The 18,863-nt window shown below is 45.8% G+C and overlaps 2 protein-coding genes across 5 annotated transcripts in view; one reads left to right on the forward strand and one right to left on the reverse strand.

Annotated features, from left to right (window-relative positions):
- The window catches only part of MTA3 (metastasis associated 1 family member 3), a 262,022-nt gene extending 258,707 nt beyond the window's left edge, over window positions 1-3,315 (reverse strand). Inside the window, exons 1-2 of one of the 2 annotated variants that reach the window (XM_063695917.1) lie at window positions 3,054-3,315; window positions 2,806-2,897 (exon numbers count right to left, since the gene is read on the reverse strand). The gene's annotated coding sequence lies outside the window, so the exon portion shown is untranslated. The remainder of the gene's footprint in view (window positions 1-2,805; window positions 2,898-3,053) is intronic. The other variant, XM_055377786.2, reaches the window with a different exon arrangement.
- Window positions 3,316-4,078: 763 nt separating this feature from the next.
- Window positions 4,079-18,863, forward strand: part of KCNG3 (potassium voltage-gated channel modifier subfamily G member 3) — a 111,686-nt gene continuing 96,901 nt past the window's right edge. Inside the window, exon 1 of one of the 3 annotated variants that reach the window (XM_031008067.3) lies at window positions 4,079-5,224. In XM_031008067.3, the coding sequence (XP_030863927.1) occupies window positions 4,560-5,224 (665 nt within the window). In that variant the 5' untranslated portion in view covers window positions 4,079-4,559. The remainder of the gene's footprint in view (window positions 5,225-18,863) is intronic. The other 2 variants (XM_019020742.4, XM_063695918.1) reach the window with 2 other exon arrangements.

The following is an 18,863-nucleotide window of genomic DNA, read 5'->3' on the forward strand; positions in this document are numbered from 1 at the left end:
AACAGGGTGTTCAGAGTCCTCGAACACATCCAGTTATGCAATGCAAAGTGATGGAGGAATCTGTGTTCAAGCCAGAGTCAGCAGTATAAGGGTCACAACTTTTTACTGAATTTTTTGTTTCAGGTTACTCTGTTGTTGGTCACATGTTTAGACAAATCAATTCACTTATCCAATCTGTGTTTATTTAGAACCCAGGAATGAGAAATGAGCATGGCTGATTTGGGCTAAAGGAAGCATACATGAAGTGAGATTTTTCTAGTGTCATGCACTGAGCTACATACCACCTTCACATCAGCTTGTGATCTTTTCATTACCCCTTTGGATGTAGGTATTATTATCTTCATTCTACGGAGGAGAAAAACTGAAGATCAATGAGGTTTAAGGAACTGGCTCCAGGTGGCTTAGCAAATGAGTTATACAGCCAGGATTTGAGTCTAGAGAGAGCCCTATAGACAATCTGGACTTTTTTTTTTTTTTTTTTTGAGATGGAGTCTCGCTCCATCACCCAGGCTCAAGTGCAGTGAAGCGATCTCGGCTCACTGCAACTTCTGCCTCCCGGGTTCAAGCGATTCTCTTGCCTCAGCTTCCTGAGTAGCTGGGATTACAGGGGCGCACCACCACGCCCAGCTAATTTTTGTATTTTTAGTAGGGATGGGGTTTCACCATCTTGGCCAGGCTGCTCTCGAACTCCTGACCTCATGATCCACCTGCCTCGGCCTCCCAAAGTGCTGGGATTACAGGCATGAGCCACCGTGCCTGGCCAATTTGGACTTTATTGTATGGACAATTTCTAATTATCTACTTTTATATACTCCTTTTAGGTTTTGTTTGTTTTTTTTTTTTTTTTGAAAACCTCTAGTTTCAAGAGGAGTTTTGCTCTTGTAGCCCAGGCTGGAGTCCAATGGCACAATCTCGGCTCACTGCAACCTCTGCCTCCCAGCTTCAAGCGAGTCTCCTGCCTCAGCCTCCCCAATAGCTGGGATTACAGGTGTGCACCACCATGCCTGGCTAATTTTTTGAATTTTTAGTAGAAACGGGTTTCACCATGTTGGCCAAGCTGGTCTCGAACTCCTGAACTTGGGTGATCTGCCTGCCTCGGCCTTCCAAAGTGCTGAGATTACAGGCATGAGCCACCACACCCAGCCACCTTTCAGGTTTTTGAACTTGGGAATGCCCTGATGAAAATGGATGGAAGGAAGAGCTCTGTGGTGGCCTTATTCAGAATTCATAGAGATAGGAAAGAACTGGAGTGCAAAGAGATGAGGTAGAAGGTTGTGGCAGCAATCCAGGCCCTGGAAACAGAGTGAGCAGAGTTTCACATGAGAAAACCTGATTCTAGCCTCTGCCAGGATGCTGCTGCTGGGAATGCTTGGGCTAGTTACAGCCACATCTCTGAAGCTTTGTAACTTCGGAGGGGAGAAAAAAATGGGAGTAATTTGCTTTTTTTTTTTTCTAGGTTCTGAAACTAGAAACCCTCTAGGTTCTTTCAAACTCTAAAATTCTACCTTTAAATTGTAATGCATTCTAAAGATTTAGATATGAAGACCCTAAATACCATCCCGAGTCTAGGAGAGAATCTGGATGTAATACTTCTCAACATCATCTTCTCAAAGTACAAAGAATAGAACTGGCTTTAAGAATGCTCTCTAAACCAGATTATATTGAGACAAGCCTATCATTTCTGCATCACTGTTTTCTTTGTTTAAGAAAACGATTTGGGTATTGCTGCTGCAGCAGTGGTTGATGATATTAAAATCAAATAAAAATATTACTCTTGAAACAAATGAAATGATTTAAGCCTATCTCTCTAAGAAATCTTATGAAAATATACCTAGGAGGCACACATTGTATTGTCATCAAATTAATTTGTTTTCTAAGCTCAAATGTAATTTAAAATGAGATATTTCTTCAACTGGTTCAATCAACAGACAGTAGAGGGATTCTACGGAGAGAACACAGGAAATAAACCCTATAATAATGTTAGAACAAACAATCGGCACTATAGTTCTGTCTTCTATTGCTTGTGATGCCTCTAGAAAGTATTTTTTAACGGCTTCCTGATGAACTGGCTCTTGGTATCAAGCCAGGCTCATCTCTGGCTCACATCTGCAAACTTTTCCCCATCCTCACGTCCTACAACAAACCCATCTTCAAGACCTGCAAAGTTCTTGGTCTCAGCGTTTCTCAGAACAGACCCTTCTTCATCTTCGCAGACATGGGGTTGGGGATCCCATTCCTGGGTTGTGAAATGACCTTCTCCTTAGAATGACCCAAAGCGCAAAGGCATCTTCCTGAAATAAAGCTTTCATCAAGCCATTTCTGCTATGGAAACCTCCAGGGATTCCATTGCTTATGGGATCCAATTTAAATGCTGCAGTTGAGATCCCCATTGTTTCAGTGGGCAAGTGCATTATACTTCTTCACAGACTTTAAACCTCCACATTCGAGATTTTGCTACTAGGAATGTTTTGCCCTTTCTCTGTGCCAACTCATGGCCATCAGCACCTCCAATTCTGTCTTGAAACTCACTTTCTTACGGATATTTTTCTTGTTTAATATCTACTTAGTAGATACTAAACAGCAAAGTAGCAGTATCTACCTAGTAGACACTAAATAGCAAAACAGATACTGAATAGCAAACTATTTAGTAGATACTAAAGTAGCAAATAACTCCTGTTTTTGAGCTTTTAATCACATTTAGTGCTCTTAAGATAAATTATCCAAGTCTGGGGATAAACAACTCACAGAGATTTTCATTCTTTAAGAAGCCACCGAGAGTGATTTTACTTTAAAGACAGCACTCACATTTTCAGTTGTCTGCCTTTTCACTAGGAATCCACTTAAGAACCAGCGCAAAAGGACTCCGTTTGGTGACCTCTAGCGGGCACCGGACAATCCTACAAAATTATGAAAAGTAGAGGGCAATGAAAAACTCTTCCCTTTAACCAGCCAGGTTACCCTGTGGTCAGATGACCGCATCTCACCCTACCCCACCCTTATTTTTTTCTTCTAGTATTTGTTTTGCATCTAACACGGTTCGCCTTACAACTCACCTGTCTCGCCTCCGGCGGGCTGGGCTGCCGGTGTCGGGTGTCAGGTGAATGAATTGCTGGTAGCAGTTTAGAATAATCCCTGCCAAGTGGAACCCGCTCTCTGGGCACGGACAAGAGCGCGGGGTAGATCGCTCAGCGGAGCCTTCACGGGGCTCTTCCCGCTCGGAGGGCCAGTGCTGCAGCCGGGTCAGGGGTGCGCGGGGGAAATCAAGATATTTTGAAAAGGAGGATGCAGACGATGACCAAGAGAAAGGCTGTTTTTGCCGGTGACAAGGCGTTCCTCCCCAGACTTTCATCCCACTCTAAGGGCAGCATCTCGAGAGGGTCCAGGCGCGCTACACGTTAGGCGCCTTCTCAGGACTCGCGCCCCAGAACGTGGGGGCCGGGGCCGGGTCGGGTACCGCTTCCCTCCGCGGGCTGGCAGGCGGCACCGAGGCTGGGGGATGGGGCGTGTAGCCGCCCTCGGAGCACGCGGTACGTGGGTCGCCCCGCGCGGCGGTAGGAAGAGCAAAGTCGGCAGGAAAAGCCGTGGCTGGGATGCTTTCCCTGAGAAATCCTTAGGGGCGATGTCAGAACCCGAGCTGGGCTCCGGACAGTTTCTGGAAAAAGCTCTCCAAACGCCGTCTGTCCCCGCACCCGAGTCCACACTGGGCTTTGAACCAGGGCTGTTAAAAGGGGCCCTGGGGACTGCCCAAGTCATCCCGATGGTCCAGGGCAGGACGCGGGAGCAGGCATCCCGGCCGCTGGGCTCCCCGCTCCCCCGCCCTGCGGACCCCTCCCCGCCACTAAGGGCGGGAGCGGAGGGGGAGGACGGTGTCACGAGGCGGGGAGCCCGAGGTCCAGGGCGGGGCGCCCGGGAATCCCAGCCCGAGCAAGCCGGGGAGGTGCGGGCGCGGGCGGGAAGCGGAGGGCGGCGCGGAGGGAGGTGAGCGGCGCGCGCGGAGCCGGCGGGCGAGGAGGAGGACTGCACAGAGGCCCCGCCCCCGCCGCCGCGAGCCGGCTCCTCGCCGCCTCCGAACCCGCTCACTTTGCCTCTCGGCTCTGGACGGCGGCGGGGCGGCCGCCGGATCAGCGGCCGCAGGGAGCGCCGGAGACGGGGAGCTATTCCACCCCGGCGCCTCCATTCGGCGCCCGCACCCCTCAGGGGGTCGGCGCCGCGGCCTGGGAGAGGGCACCGCGGCCTCGGTGTGCGCAGCCCTCGGGCGCGAGGGTCGGCGGCGCGGACACAGCCGCGTTCCCAGCCGGTGGGGCGCAGCGCTGGCGCCGGCGAGGACTCCCCGGCCACCCGCAGGTACCGCCGGGCGGAGGGCGCGCTGCTAGCAGCGCCGGAGATACTCGAGCCCAGGGACCCCCGGGCCAGCGGAGGGCAGGAGCGGAGCCCCGAGGGAGCGCGGGCCCCGACGGCGCGCTCCCCCGTCAGCCACGGGCAGGCAGGCCCCGCGTGGCGGCTTGGGGTGGGGGGCTGCAGCGGGGCCCTCGGGCCGAAAGTCCCCCGGGCGGCCAGCCATGACCTTCGGGCGCAGCGGGGCGGCCTCGGTGGTGCTGAACGTGGGCGGCGCCCGGTATTCACTGTCCCGGGAGCTGCTGAAGGACTTCCCGCTGCGCCGCGTGAGCCGGCTGCACGGCTGCCGCTCCGAGCGCGACGTGCTCGAGGTGTGCGACGACTACGACCGCGAGCGCAACGAGTACTTCTTCGACCGGCACTCAGAGGCCTTCGGCTTCATCCTGCTCTACGTGCGCGGCCACGGCAAGCTGCGCTTCGCGCCGCGGATGTGCGAGCTCTCCTTCTACAACGAGATGATCTACTGGGGCCTGGAGGGCGCGCACCTCGAGTACTGCTGCCAGCGCCGCCTCGACGACCGCATGTCCGACACCTACACCTTCTACTCGGCCGACGAGCCGGGCGTGCTGGGCCGCGACGAGGCGCGCCCCGGCGGGGCCGAGGCGGCTCCCTCCAGGCGCTGGCTGGAGCGCATGCGGCGGACCTTCGAGGAGCCCACGTCGTCGCTGGCCGCGCAGATCCTGGCTAGCGTGTCGGTGGTGTTCGTGATCGTGTCCATGGTGGTGCTGTGCGCCAGCACGTTGCCCGACTGGCGCAACGCAGCCGCCGACAACCGCAGCCTGGATGACCGGAGCAGGTACTCCGCCGGCCCTGGGAGGGAGCCCTCCGGGTAGGACGCACTGCTTCTCTGCCCGTCCCGTCCGTCCTGTCGCGTCTGTCCGTCCCGTCCATACGTCCCGTCTCCGTCCTGTCCGCCTCCGGGCGACCGAGCCAGCGGGGTGCGCGGCCCAGCGAGGCCCTAGGCGCGGCCAACTACGGGACCGGTCGGTCCCCACTCCCACCCCGTTGTCCGGGGCACCAGCGGGGTCTGGCCCTTACACTAGACGCACCTCTTGAGGGCGAAATCCTCAGGCATGGGGAGGGGCGTGTAGAGATAGACAAATGTCCCCTCTTTGTAGTTTACTTTTGCGCAGAGAGCAACCTGCTAATTACATTTTTGTGAACTTTTATTGTTAGGGTTCAACAATTAAGCCTTGAACTAAGCGCAGTTTGAATTATTTGCCAATTTTTGGCAGTGTTTGGAAAGATGGATTCTTGTTAATGGTGAAATGTGCACTCTCCACACATTCTATACACTCTGCCCCCGGCATACTATGTGCTGTAATGGAATCGTTATATTATAAAGCAGGTTAATTTACTGATAGACTCTAAATAATGGATGTCTGTGCCCTTTTCTTCCCCCTTTTCCTACAAAGTATGGAGTTAGCAAACCTCTTGTCCACCGTTTGGTAGCAAAGATTCACACTGCGACTTTCAGAGGGTCTATGGTATGGGAGGGGAAAAAACCATTACCTTGAGAACAGAGAAAAATCTAAACTGTCCTAAATCCAGAAAACAGTATTTGGGTAAATTTTTTTTTCCACTTTACTAGGATGAATGGGAAAATATTGCAGTCTTTTCTTAGACTGTCTTACCTTGAAGTGGTGATAGCACTTTCCTGTTTTTAGTACAAGTGAGCATATTCAGTGGGAGGAATAAGCAGACTAAGGGTGGACTTTCAAAGAAGACAGCCTTTTGGGGCACAAAACCCAAACTGCGTATTATAGTTTATCTGTTTGACACTGTCTTAAAATCCTCCTTCCATTCATTTTTTAAATTTAAGGTTGTGCTCTGTCATGTTTTACTGATAGGCATGTACATGTTCGGAACGGCGGCCTTGCTATTGCAGTGGATTTCTTCTACATAATATTCTTCCTGTAGGGAGTAAGGATTTTTATACAAATCTAAGAAGTAAGTAAAATTGTCTAGTGCCACGGAGTCTATTATTTCTTCTTGGCTTGAAATCGAAGATACATGCTTTGAAAGGAAATTCATTAGGAAACTCATTTTGTTTAGTGAATTAGGTTCTAACAGTTTTGAATTTACAGATAAGAGTTACTTATTTGGTTCTCCAACAATACAATGAAATTAATTTATTTACCTAAATACATAAATGCCTTTTTTTTTTTAAGGAGGGCTTTAGGAAAATGGACTTGGAATTTTGATTCTCCAGTAACTGTAGAATTCTAAGGTTAGTGAAGGTTTGAGCTACATTAGCAAAGGAAACAGGAGAATTGAATTATTATTAGTGCAGATAATGAGGGAGTTGACTGAACCAGTATATGAGCAAAACCAGTAAAATACCTCAAATATAATCTTAGGGGGAGGGAGGGTGTTTTGGGAGAGGGAAAGGGCCATATGGAGATCATTAATGTAAAGCATTTGTAAAGAAATGAGAGAAATGCATAGTAATTTTAGGGAGAGAAACACAAGAAACAAAAAAGGGAAGACAGAGATGGAAAAGAGGGAGACTGCAAAAGAAGTGAAGGGAGAAAAGTAATGCTTATTTGTGTATATGTATTTTATGTATGTGTATAATTATTCAAGTCAGAGCTGTTTCCTAGATACTTAGATATTTCAGGCAAAAGCATGTTTTTCTTAGCTTAATGGCCCAGTTTTAGCTTCACTCTCTGAGTGTAGGTATATGAAAACCAATATCTGCAATCCCAAACAGATAAACTGCAGGATGGCCGAATGAGGATGCTGCTCATTACAGAGGAAGCTCCCCTCTGCCCTTCAACAGAGAGGGCCCTTAACCTGTCACTTTAAGTATAGTCGTTAAAACCCTGCTTGCTTGTGGTTGCTGAAATTAGTCTTTCTAAAACATCATTCTCGTTATTTGACCATATTTTGTATCTGCCAAATAAAGCCAAAACTTCTTTCTTTGCCTTCAAGGCTCTTTACAGTTTGATGACAACCTGCCGATCTTGACTTACTCCATCATAATTTGCAAACATCTTTTGAATATCTGTTATGTTCAAGGCACTGCTGGTGTTCCAAATATTGTAACTTTCTGTTGTAAAGAAAAGTTGGTGTCAAGTTGGTGGTGTAGGAATCAGAGGCACAATTGATCTCTGAGAGTTCCGTTGTTCAGAGAAGGCCTTCAGGGTGGTGGAGGATGGAAACAAACCATGGTTGGAAGGTTGCGGAGGTTGTGCACTGCCCAAACTAGCAGGGAGTGTCATTTATTTTATTTTATTTTATTTTTTGCATTTTTAGTAGAGATGGGGTTTCTCCATGTTGGTCAGACTGGTCTCGAACTCCTGACCTCAGGTGATCCACCCGTGTCGGCCTTCCAAAGTGCTGGGACTACAGGCGTTAGCCACCGCGCCTGGCCAGGGAGTGTCATTTATATAAATTCTAGTTAATGCAACCTGTACAACCATGTGTGCCCTGCCTGGGAACAAAATAAAAGAGATTTTTTAAGATAAAAGGAACATCATGGGCAAGAAACTTGTATATGATGTTTATGGAAGCTTGAGTCCAGTGATGGAGTGAGAGGTGGATAGAGAGCAGATGATAGAAGGCCTTGAATTCCAGGGAGAATAATTTTATTTTGCAGGCAGTGGCTAGCCATTAGCCAGTTTTGTGTTTGGGGTAAATGGGTTATGCATATAAAGTAGTACATGTGGTACATGTGTTCTGTGCTTTGGAGAGAGGGAAGATTGTACACAGGAAGATGAGTTGGAAATCTTCCCAGAGGGAGGGGATGAGAGCTTGGATGGCTTTGTGGTGGTGGAGAAATGGAGGAGAAATGACAACTCTGGAAAATATCAGGAAGAGTCAAAATTAATCCAGGGCGTTGGAAGGGCACAGGCATCAGGGACTGATGAAGTGGACTTTCCAGGAGTTAACAGTATCCTCTGCCACTTGCAGTCTTCATTTGTCCAGCCTGGCCTGCTTACTTCTTCCTGAGCCACTCAAATGTCCCTTACTGTGCAATGCCTAGCCTGCTGAAATTGGATTATTCATCAAGCCCAATTCAGATTCTATTCCTCTCTTGAAGCATTTACTGATTACCCTAGTGGATGTGATGTTTCCTCCTGAACTCCTTAAGGAATTGCTTATTTGTACTATTTATTTGGCATCTATGATATCCTTCTTAGCATGATGGTTATATTTTCATATAAACATATCCTGGCTCCTAAGCTGGATTAGATAAAAAGCCCTAGAAGGCAGGTAAATTCTCTTATGCTATTTGTTATTAAAACATCTTTTATTTTGTATTGTTGTTGATTGATTGAGAAGAGATCTCACTCTGTCACCCAGGCCGGAGTGCAGTGGTGCGATCAAGCCCACTGCAGCCTGGAACTCCTGGAGTCACGTGATTTTCCCACCTCAGCCTCTGGAGTAGCTGGGACCACAGGCATGAGCTACCATGCCCAGTGAATTAAGAACATTTTTTGTAGACATGGGGTCTCACAGGCCAGGCGTGGTGGCTCACGCCTGTAATCCCAGCACTTTGGGAGGCCGAGGTGGGCAGATCACAAGGTCAGGAGTTCGATATGGGGTCTTACTATGTTGCCCAGGCCTGTCGTGAACTTCTGGCTTCAAGCAATCCTACCACCTTGGCCTCCCAAAGTATTGGGATTACAGGTGTGAGCCACTGTGCCCAGCTGAAATACTAGGAAATAATTCTTAGTACTTGCCAGAGTTGTCATTTCTCCACTACCGCAAAAATTGCTATTCAGGCACCATAAATATCTATTGTTTATATAACATTTCAAAATATAACCTTCCAGAACTATATCTTCTATTGCATAGTTTAAAATGCTGTTTGGGGCCAGGTGTGGTGGCTCACGCCTGTAATTCCAGCACTTTGGGAGGCCGAGGCAGGCGGATCACCTGAGGTCAGGAGTTCAAGACCAGACAGACCAACATGGGGAAACCCCGTCTCTAGTAAAAATACAAAAATTAGCTGAGCATGGTGGTGGGTGACTGCAATCCCAGCTACTCAGGAGGCTGAGGCGGGAGAATCGCTTGAACCTGGGAGGCGGAGGTTGCAGCAAGCCGAGATCACGCTACTGCACTCCAGCCTGGGCGATAAAGTGAGACTGAGTCTCAAAAAAAAAAAAAAGAAAAGAAAATGAAAAAGGTCTATCAGGAAACAGCCTGTTGTCCCAGCTACTCCAGAGGCTGAGGTGGGAGGATCACCTGAGCCCAGGAGTTGAAGGCTGCAGTGAACTATGATTCAGCAACTGCACTCCAGCCTAGGCAGCAGGGAGACCCTGTCTCAAAACAAAACAACAATAAAAAAATCAAGGAACAATTATTTATCAAGTACTTAATGGTACGAAAGGAATAAAGATAAGAGTATGGTTTACTTTTATGAACCTCCGAAATTTTGGCAGAGTGCACAATCTAAAGTTTGGAAGAAATCTTAGGTCTTCCAAAGCAATATTTTAGAACTTTTTATGTATGAGGATAATCCTTTGAAATTGATTTGTTTTAGATGGTTAATAATCATATAAAAACGGTTCAAAATCTAAAAGCTACAAAACTAAGCCTTTCTCCATTCCCAGCCATTCAGTTCTTTTCCCTAGATGTAACCAAAGTTACTAGTTTTTGGTTTGTCATTTCAGAGACATTTTATATATTTGTAAGTACATTATATATATTTACAAAAGCCAGAAATACAGTGTAATACACAGTCCTGAAACTTGCTTTTTAACTAACAATGTGTCATGTAGATCATTCCATGTGAGTCCAAGAGCTCCCTGATTCTTCAGCTTCGTAGTATTCTACTGTAGAGATGGCCCATAGTCACTATACATTTATGTCGTTTCTTGTCTGTAGTAAACGCTGTAGTGATTATCCTGTGCATATATATTTTACTTCTTTTATGCAGGTATATCCATAGGATACATTCCTGAGAGTTAAATCATTGGGTCAAAGGAGATATGCACTTGTAATTTTCACAGATGATTCCAAACTACTCTCCAAAAAGATTGTATTGTATCAATTTATGCTTCCACCAGCAATATAGGAGAGAGCATGTTTCTGCATACTCTACAAAGTATTTGATCTTTACTATGCTGAAAAGTGAAAAATGGTATCCAGTAGTTTTGTTTTATTTTGAGCAAGATTTTGCATCTTTACATTTATTGAGGAGTCATTCATCTTGCTTTTAAAAATGAGATATTTATACCTTTTTCTGGTTTTGTCAATGACTTTCTTAGTTTGAAGATAAAAAATAATATTAAGGTTGCAGTGAGCTGAGCTCACGCCACTGCATTCCAGCCTGAGTGACAGAGCAAGACTCCATCTCAAAAAAAAAAAAAAAAAGAAAAAAAAAGAAATTAGCTCTTTTTATGATATTAGTTGCAAATACTTTGTTTTCTAATTTAGGACCCTATTAAAAGACAACTACAATTGCCTAAAACATAGTAGCTGCACTTTCACTATCTATTTGTTGAGCAAAAATGCATAATGATTAAAAAAAAATGTGAATTTTTTTTTTTTTTTTTTTTTTTTGAGACAGAGTCTTGCTCTGTCACCCAGGCTGGAGTGCAGTGGCACAATCTCAGCTCACTGCAACCTCTGCCTCCTGGGTTCAAGCTATTCTTCTGTCTCAGCCTCCCAACTAGCTGGGATTACAGGTATCTGCCACCACGCCCGGCTAATTTTTGTATTTTTAGTAGAGATGGGGTTTCATCATATTGGCCAGGCTGGTCTCAAACTCCTGACCTTGTGATCCACCTGCCTCTGCCTCCCAAAGTGCTGGGATTACGGGAGTGAGCCACCGTGCCAGACCAATAATTGTGAATTCTAACCATTCATCAACTCTTGAGCTCCTGTGATTGTGCCAGGCGCTGTGCCAGACAGTATGGGCACAGAGGTTCCTACAAAGTGTTCCTGCTGTCATGGAGCTGGGCAGTTAGTGGTGATAGAAGCAGACAGCACAGTAAGCAAATCATTTCAGATTGTGAAAGGTGACGTGAGTTGAGTGAGAAGAGTGTTCTGGGTAGAGGGAGCAGCTAATGCAAAGATGCCACTGAGATGGCAATGGGCTGGGCTTGTCTACAGGACAGAAGGAAGGCCCATGTGGGCTATAGTTTTGTCCAAGGGTAGATGGGGTTGGAGGGCAATGGGGCCTATCAGGCAGGGCCTGTGTGCCATGGGAAGGAGTTTGGATTTTCTTCCAAATGTGACAGGGAGGTCTTTGGAAGGTTTTAAGCAGATGAAAGCTATGATATGTGTTTTAAAAACACCACTGGGTAGACAATGAAGGGAGGGTCAACAGCAGATGTGGAGAGACCTGGCAGCTGAGAGCATATGGACCTTGATCTTAGGGAATAGCAGTGGAGACGGTGAGAAGTGACTGGATTCAGGTGAATTATGTGGGTGTTATTATGTCATTAATGACAGCTCACCTACCAGGACTAGGAGAGTGTATGAGATACTTATTGTGTGAAGCTGTGCTAGGGCCCACTGGCACTGGGGTCCCTCTCGCTTGACTACTTTGGCTCACACACAGTAAGCCTGAATCCAGTTCTTTTTCTACAGGATCTGCTTCCCATTTGGGGATATTGTGGGGAGGAGACTCTGGAAGAGGGATCTCCAGCATGTTGGTGGGAGAAGGATCATAGACGTCTTTCCTTACTTTACAACTGAGTTTAGTCCTCATTGAGAGGACTGTCTCACCTGTTAAAGATAATAGTGAGCACATTCACAATCTCCCTTGATAAACAGTTCTAGTAACGAATTAATCTTAGAATGGTGATGTTCTTAATGTTTTATGTGATTATTAAGATAAACTAGATTTTTCAGGCAGTTTGCCTTCTAGTAACATCTGAGTATTATTCTGACACTTCCAAGGAGATTAATGTTCTTTTTCGCATTTTAGCATATAGACAAGTTGTTTTTTAAAATGACTAAACATTTGCCGGGCACGGTGGCTCATGCCTGTAATCCCAGCACTTTGGGAGGCCGAGGCGGATGGATCACGAGGTCAGGAGATCGATACCATCCTGGCTAACACAGTGAGACCCCGTCTCTGCTAAAAATACAAAAACAAAATTAGCTAGGCATTGTGGCGGGCGCCTGTAGTCCGAGCTACTCGGGAGGCTGAGGTGGGAGAATGGCGTGAACCCAGGAGGCAGAGCTTGTAGTGAGCCGAGATCACACCACTGCACTCCAGCCTGGGCAACAGAGTGAGACTCCGTCTTAAAAAAAAAAAAAAAAGAAAAAGATGCTCTTTGCTGGCAGCATTTGAGAAGTTGTGACTTCTGAAAGGTCAGACATAAAGTAGTGGCCCCTTTTGTTTTTTGGTCCCTTTTGCCTATAGACTTTGTCCCCTCAGTCAATCTCAGCTGAAGTGTTCTTGTTTGAGTTTCAAATCTCTTTAGCAGGCAAAGTCTTGCTATAATTTTGATTTGCGCTTTAGAAATTTTTTTCTAAAAGTTGCTTCATGTTGGAATTTTGATCTTTAATTGGTATTGCTTTGTGTTGTGATGGTGAGAATTTGAGGAGATTTTTAAAATGTTAAAATTTCTTGTGTTATTTTAATCCTCAGTTAAAAAAATTAAATGATCAAAATGAAACACCAGGTGATGGAAATTTAAATTTCAATTATATTACTTCGATTGCCTTTCAGTTCAATACTGTATAAATCCAATAGGTTTTAAGTACTTTAAAAATAAAAAGCAATATTTGAAACTGAAGATGAAAGTCTTAGTGCTTTTACTGTGCAGATAAGGTGGATATTTTCAGAAGTCAGTAATTACTAGATCTCTGATAGGATTGTATATAACCCAGAACCTCAGTTAAATTCTGTTCTTTCACAGTAGACTGTTTCTTTTAATGTGTACAGGCTGCTGCCAATTTTAGAATTCAGTGGAAACTTTCTTTTGTCAATGCCCTTTCTGTAACCAGAGTGCTTCTTTTTTCCCTACCTTTTGGTAAGCAAGTTGTTTTCAACATTATTCTTTTTATATTTCTAAAATTAAAACTTTCTTCATTGGAAAAGAAGTGTTAAAATGTGAAAAGTTAACTTGCCCTATCTCTTCAATCCCACCACCCAGTTTCTGGGTATTCTTTGAGAAACTTTCCATGCACATATAAACATATATACACATGTGCGTGTACACACACACAAACACATACATGCAAGTGTATACAATTGCATATATATACACATACAGATTTTCTCTTTTATTATTTATTTATTTATTTTTTCTTCAGACGGAGTCTCGCTCTGTTGCCAGGCTGGAGTGCAGTGGCATGATCTCGGCTCACTGCAACCTCTGCCTCCCTGGTTCAAGCAATTCTCCTGCCTCAGCCCCCCGAGTAGCTGGGACTACAGGCGTGCACCCCCATGTCCAGCTAATTTTTGTATTTTTAATAGAGATGGAGTTTCACCATGTTGGCCAGGCTGGTCTCGAACTCCTGACCTCAGGTGATCCACCCTCCTCGGCCTCCCAAAATGCTAGGATTACAGGCGTGAGCCACAGCACCCGGTCAGATTTTCTCTTTTAAATACATAATTGGGATTGTTCTATGATCTTGTTCAGCAATTGGCCTTTTTTACTTAATGATACATTTTGAAACTCTTTTCATGCCAGGAGCAGGGGCTTAGGCCTGTAGTCCTAGCACTTTAGGAGGCCTGAGTCGAGAGGATCGCTTGAGCTCAGGAGTTCGAGACCAGCCTGGGCAACGTGGCGAAATCCCGTCTCTACAAAATTTAGCTGGGTGTGGTGACGTGCTGCTGTAATCCCAGCTACTGAGGAGTATGAGGTAGGAGGATCACTTGAGCCTAGAAGGTTGAGGCTGCAATGAGCCGTGATCGCGGCACTGCACTCCAGCTTGGGTGACAGAGCAAGACCCTGTCTCGAAAAGAAAGAAAGAAAAGAAACTCTTTTCATATTAGTTCTTATAAATCTCCCCCATTCTTTAAATATTTGTATAGCATTCCACTGCATGGATGGGCCATAATTCATTTAATAAATGTCTCATCTGATGATAATAGTAATGATTGTAACAGTTAATATTTATTGAATACTGACATGTGTTTTGTCGTCTAAGTCTCATTACAGTCCTATGAAGTAGTGCTGTTACCCAGTTTTATGCCTGAGATTTAGGTACTTTATCCACTATGTCCAGACTCACACAGTGGGTCAGTGGCGCCCTGGGCTCTGATTCGCATGCTCCCACTCTACTCTGCTGAGAAATGCTTAGTTTGATACTAGTTTTTCAAAAGTGCAAACAGTGGCGCAGAGCACGATCATTTCCACATATCCTTGCAAATTGGTGTGAGTATATATTTAGGCTAAATTCCAAAGTGGAAAATAGCTGAGTTAAAAGGATTGTGCTTTAAACATTTTTTGATAGATACTGCTAAATTTCCCTCTAAAATGTGAAAGTCAGAACTATTCTTTATTGATAATAATCATCATCATATGCAGTTAGTAATGAATAGGATCCTATATTAATAACACATTTAATAGCACGTTTAATAGCAAACATCTGGAAACAATGTAATTAAAAAAATAGAACAGCTGTTTTTTTATTTTTATTTTTTTGAGACAGGGTCTTGATCTGTCACCCAGGCTGGAGTGCAGTCGTACAATCTCCTTTCACTGCAACCTCTGCCTCCCTGGCTCTGGCGATCCTCCCACTGTAGCCTCCCAAGTAGCTGGGACTACAGGCACACACCACCATGCCCGGCTAATTTTTATATTTTTTGTAGAGATGGGATCTTGCTATATTGCCCGGGCTGGTCTTGAACTCCTGGACTTGAGTGATCCATGTATCTCGGTCTCCCAAAGTGTTGGGATTATAGGCATGAGCCACTGTGCCTGGCCTAGAATAGCTTTATTGAGATATAATTCACATACCATAAAATGCAGTGGTTTTTGGGATATTTACAAGATTGTGCAACCGTCACCATCTAGAGTGTTTTTGTTTTTGTTTTGAGGTGGAGTCTTGCTGTGTTTGCCAGGCTGGAGTGCAGTGGTGCAATCTCAGCTCACTGCAACCTCAGCCTCCCGGGTTCAAGCGATTCTTGTGCCTCAGCCTCCCGAGTAGCTGGGATTACAGGCGTGCGCCACCATGCCCAGGCCCGGCTAATTTTTGTATTTTTGGTAGAGACGGAGTTTCACCATGTTGGCTAGGCTGGTCTTGAACTCCTGACCTTGTGATCCACCCACCTTGGCCTCCCAAAGTGCTGGGATTACAGGTGTGAGCCACTGCGTCCGGCCTACTGCCTGGCTAATTTTTAAATTTTTTGTAGAGACAGAGTCTCTCTGTGTTTCCATTCTGGTCTTGAACTTCTGGCCTCAAGCAATTCTCCTGCCTTGGCCTCCCAAAGTGTTGGGATTATAGGCGTGAGCCACTATGCCCGATCTGTAGGTTATATTTTTAAAAATCAATTGCAAGTTGGTTTTATGGCTCCCTATTCATGTATTCATTAAATTCAACAAACATTTATTGAGCACCGACTATGTATTTAGGACTGTTTTAGGTGTTGGGGATATAGCAGTGAATAAAACAAAGTCCTTGCTTTCAATGACCACCTATTCTATTAAATCAATACATAATACTGTAGTCCCAGCTGTTTGGGAGGCTGAGGCAGGCAGTTTGTTTGAGCCCAGGAGTTTGAAGCCAGCCTGGGCAAGATAGTGAGATCCCATCTCAAAAGAAAAAACACAATGTAAGTTACCTTTCATGGGATTAGAGAAAAACAACAACAAGAAAAACCCAGAGGGCGATAAGTGTTATGAAGTAATAAGTCAGAATAAGGGGTGTGCAGAGTGTAAGTGTGCGCCATGATTAGGACAGGCCTCTGTGATAGGTGATGCCTGAATAGGGTCCTGGAGGGATGCAGGAGGCACCTGGGAAGATAGCTGGGTGAAAGACTTTTAAGCATAGAGAAGAGGAAGCACAAACCAATCCCTGAGGCGGATATGTCTTTGGTCAATTGGAGCAACAGGAAGGAAACCGAGAGAGGTGAGAGTGGTGGGGAATGCGGGGGAAGGCAGGGGCGTGTAGCCCATGAAGCGCCTTATAGATGCACCAACTAAAAGGATTTAGGTTTGATTGTTTTCTTTTTACCATTTGGTAAGGATTTTGGATTTATATCTGAATGTGGGTTTTGAGGAGAATAGAGAATTTGGCTTAATTTTAAAAGATCGCTTTGGTCTGCGTGTGGAGTATAGACTCAGGGTCCTGCAGGGGTGGAGCCTGTGAGGCCGGTTAGAACCGCAGTAAGAGATGCAGGGTGGGTTTCTTGGCTAGCTCACAGCAGCCTTTGGTACTGGTATTTGGTTTCTCCTGGATGGTCAAGGACTTCCTTGAGTCCTGGGTTCAGGCAGCTAAAGGTCCTGTTGATCCAGGCTGTGGTGTCAGGGTTTCCCTTTTTCTGGGTAAAGATACTGTTATAATCAGCCAAGTGAGCCTCTGGCCTCATGGTATGACAAGGGTCTCTACTCATCCCCCACACACTTTGTTGCAGGACCAGTGGGAGTCTGGAGCTGGGGTGGGCAGACTATAACCCGCAGACGAACTCAGGCCCACTGCCTGGTTTTTGTGTAGCCCCTGAACTAAGTAAGAATGGATTTTGGCCAGGCGCAGTGGCTCATGCCTGAAATCCCAGCACTTTGGGAGGGTGAGGCGGGCAAATCACCTGAGGTCAGGAGTTCGAGACCAGCTTGGCCAACATGGCGAAACCTTGTCTCTACTAAAAATACAAAAATTAGCCGGGTGTGATGGTGCATGCCTGTAATCCCAGCTACTAGGGAGACTGAGGCACAAAAATTGCTTGAACCCAGGTGGAGGTTGCAGTGAGCCAAGATCACGCCACTGCACTCTAGCCTGGGCAACAGAGCAAGACTCCATCTCAAAGAAAAAAAAAAGGATTTTCCTTTTTTTTTTTTTTTTTAAGATGGGGTCTCAATATGCTGCCTAGGCTGGTCTTGAACTCGAGCTTAAAGGCTCTTCCTGTCTCAGCCTTACGAGTAGTTATGGTTTTTACATTTTGTAAATGTTGAAAAAAAATCGAAAGAAGAATATTTTGTGACTTGTGAACACTACATGACATTCACATTTTAGTGTCCATAAATAAAGTTTTATTGGAACACAGCCACACTCATTCTTTTACATATTGTTTATGGCAGCTTTCCTACTACTTTGGCAGAGGTGGGTAGTTGCAATAGAAACCGTATGGCCTGAAAAGCCTAAAACATTTACTGTCTGGCCCTTTATAGGAAACATTTGCCAACCCCTGGTTTTAGAATGGTGGTTCCACCCAGGCCTGGACTTAACACTTTACCACTGTCTAGCTGCAGGACCTCAGGCACGCTCTTTCCCTAAGGCTGAGTTTGCTTGTCTGTAAGATGGGGATAATGAGAGTACCTGTGTTATTTGGTGGCTTCCAGGATCAGGAAGTGATGCCTGATTCTAGTCTTCTAACCAGCCATGCTAAGCGCCCTTGGATCCCACTGAGGACCACCCTGACTTACAGAGTGTTCTATTTCCCCAAAGTACTAAACAATAATTAGAACTTATTGAATCATGATAGTTCTGGTAGAACTGGGGCTTTTATGGTTGGTGTGGGATATCAAGTATTTAGAAGTTAAGGACTATCTGTGTGTGTTTTTGTTTGTTTGTTTTTGTTTTCTAATTTGAGACAGTCTTGCTCTGTCACCCAGGCTGGAGTGCAATGGTGCAATCTTGGCTCACTGCAACCTCCACCTCCTGGGTTCAAGCGATTCTTGTGCCTCAGCCTCCCGAGTACGTGGGGTTACCGACATGCACCAACACGCCCGGCTAATTTTTGTTATTTTTAGTAGAGACAGGGTTTCACCATGTTGCCCAGGCAGGTCTCGAACTCCTGGCCTTAAGTGATTTGCCCGCCTTGGCCTCCCAAAGTGCTGGGATTACAGGCGTGAGTCACCCTGCCTGCCTGATTTGTGTTAATTTCAGAGATGCTTAAGCCTCATTTATACCCCTCTTTTTTTCTTTATTTTTCTTTCTTTTTTTTTTTTGAGACAGGGTCTCATTTTGTCACCCAGACCGAAGTGCAGTGGTGCTATCTTGGCTCACTGCAGCCTCGACCTACTGAGCTCAAGTGACCCTCCTGCCTCAGCCCCCCAAGTGGCTGGGATTACAAGCATGCACCACCATGCCCAGCTAATTTTTTTGAATTTTTGTAGAGATGGGGTTTTGCTCAGTTGCCCAGAACTGGTCTCGAACTCCCTAGCTCAAGGGATTTGCCCACCTTGGCCTCCCAAAGTGTTGGGATTACAGGTGTGAGTCACTAAGCCTGGCTATTCCACTTTTATATGACGATATTCATGCTTGAGCTCCACCTTGGAAAATACCAGGATTCACTACTTGGAGCTGATTGTGAGATGGCAAGGTACTTCTGGGTTCTAGTAAGTGCTTTATTCTTTGTATCTATCCTAGAGAAAGAAAGTTTAGCTATCCTTGAG

This window comes from Gorilla gorilla, chromosome 12 (genome assembly GCF_029281585.2).
Source record: "Gorilla gorilla gorilla isolate KB3781 chromosome 12, NHGRI_mGorGor1-v2.1_pri, whole genome shotgun sequence".
Classification (NCBI taxonomy): domain Eukaryota; kingdom Metazoa; phylum Chordata; class Mammalia; order Primates; family Hominidae; genus Gorilla; species Gorilla gorilla.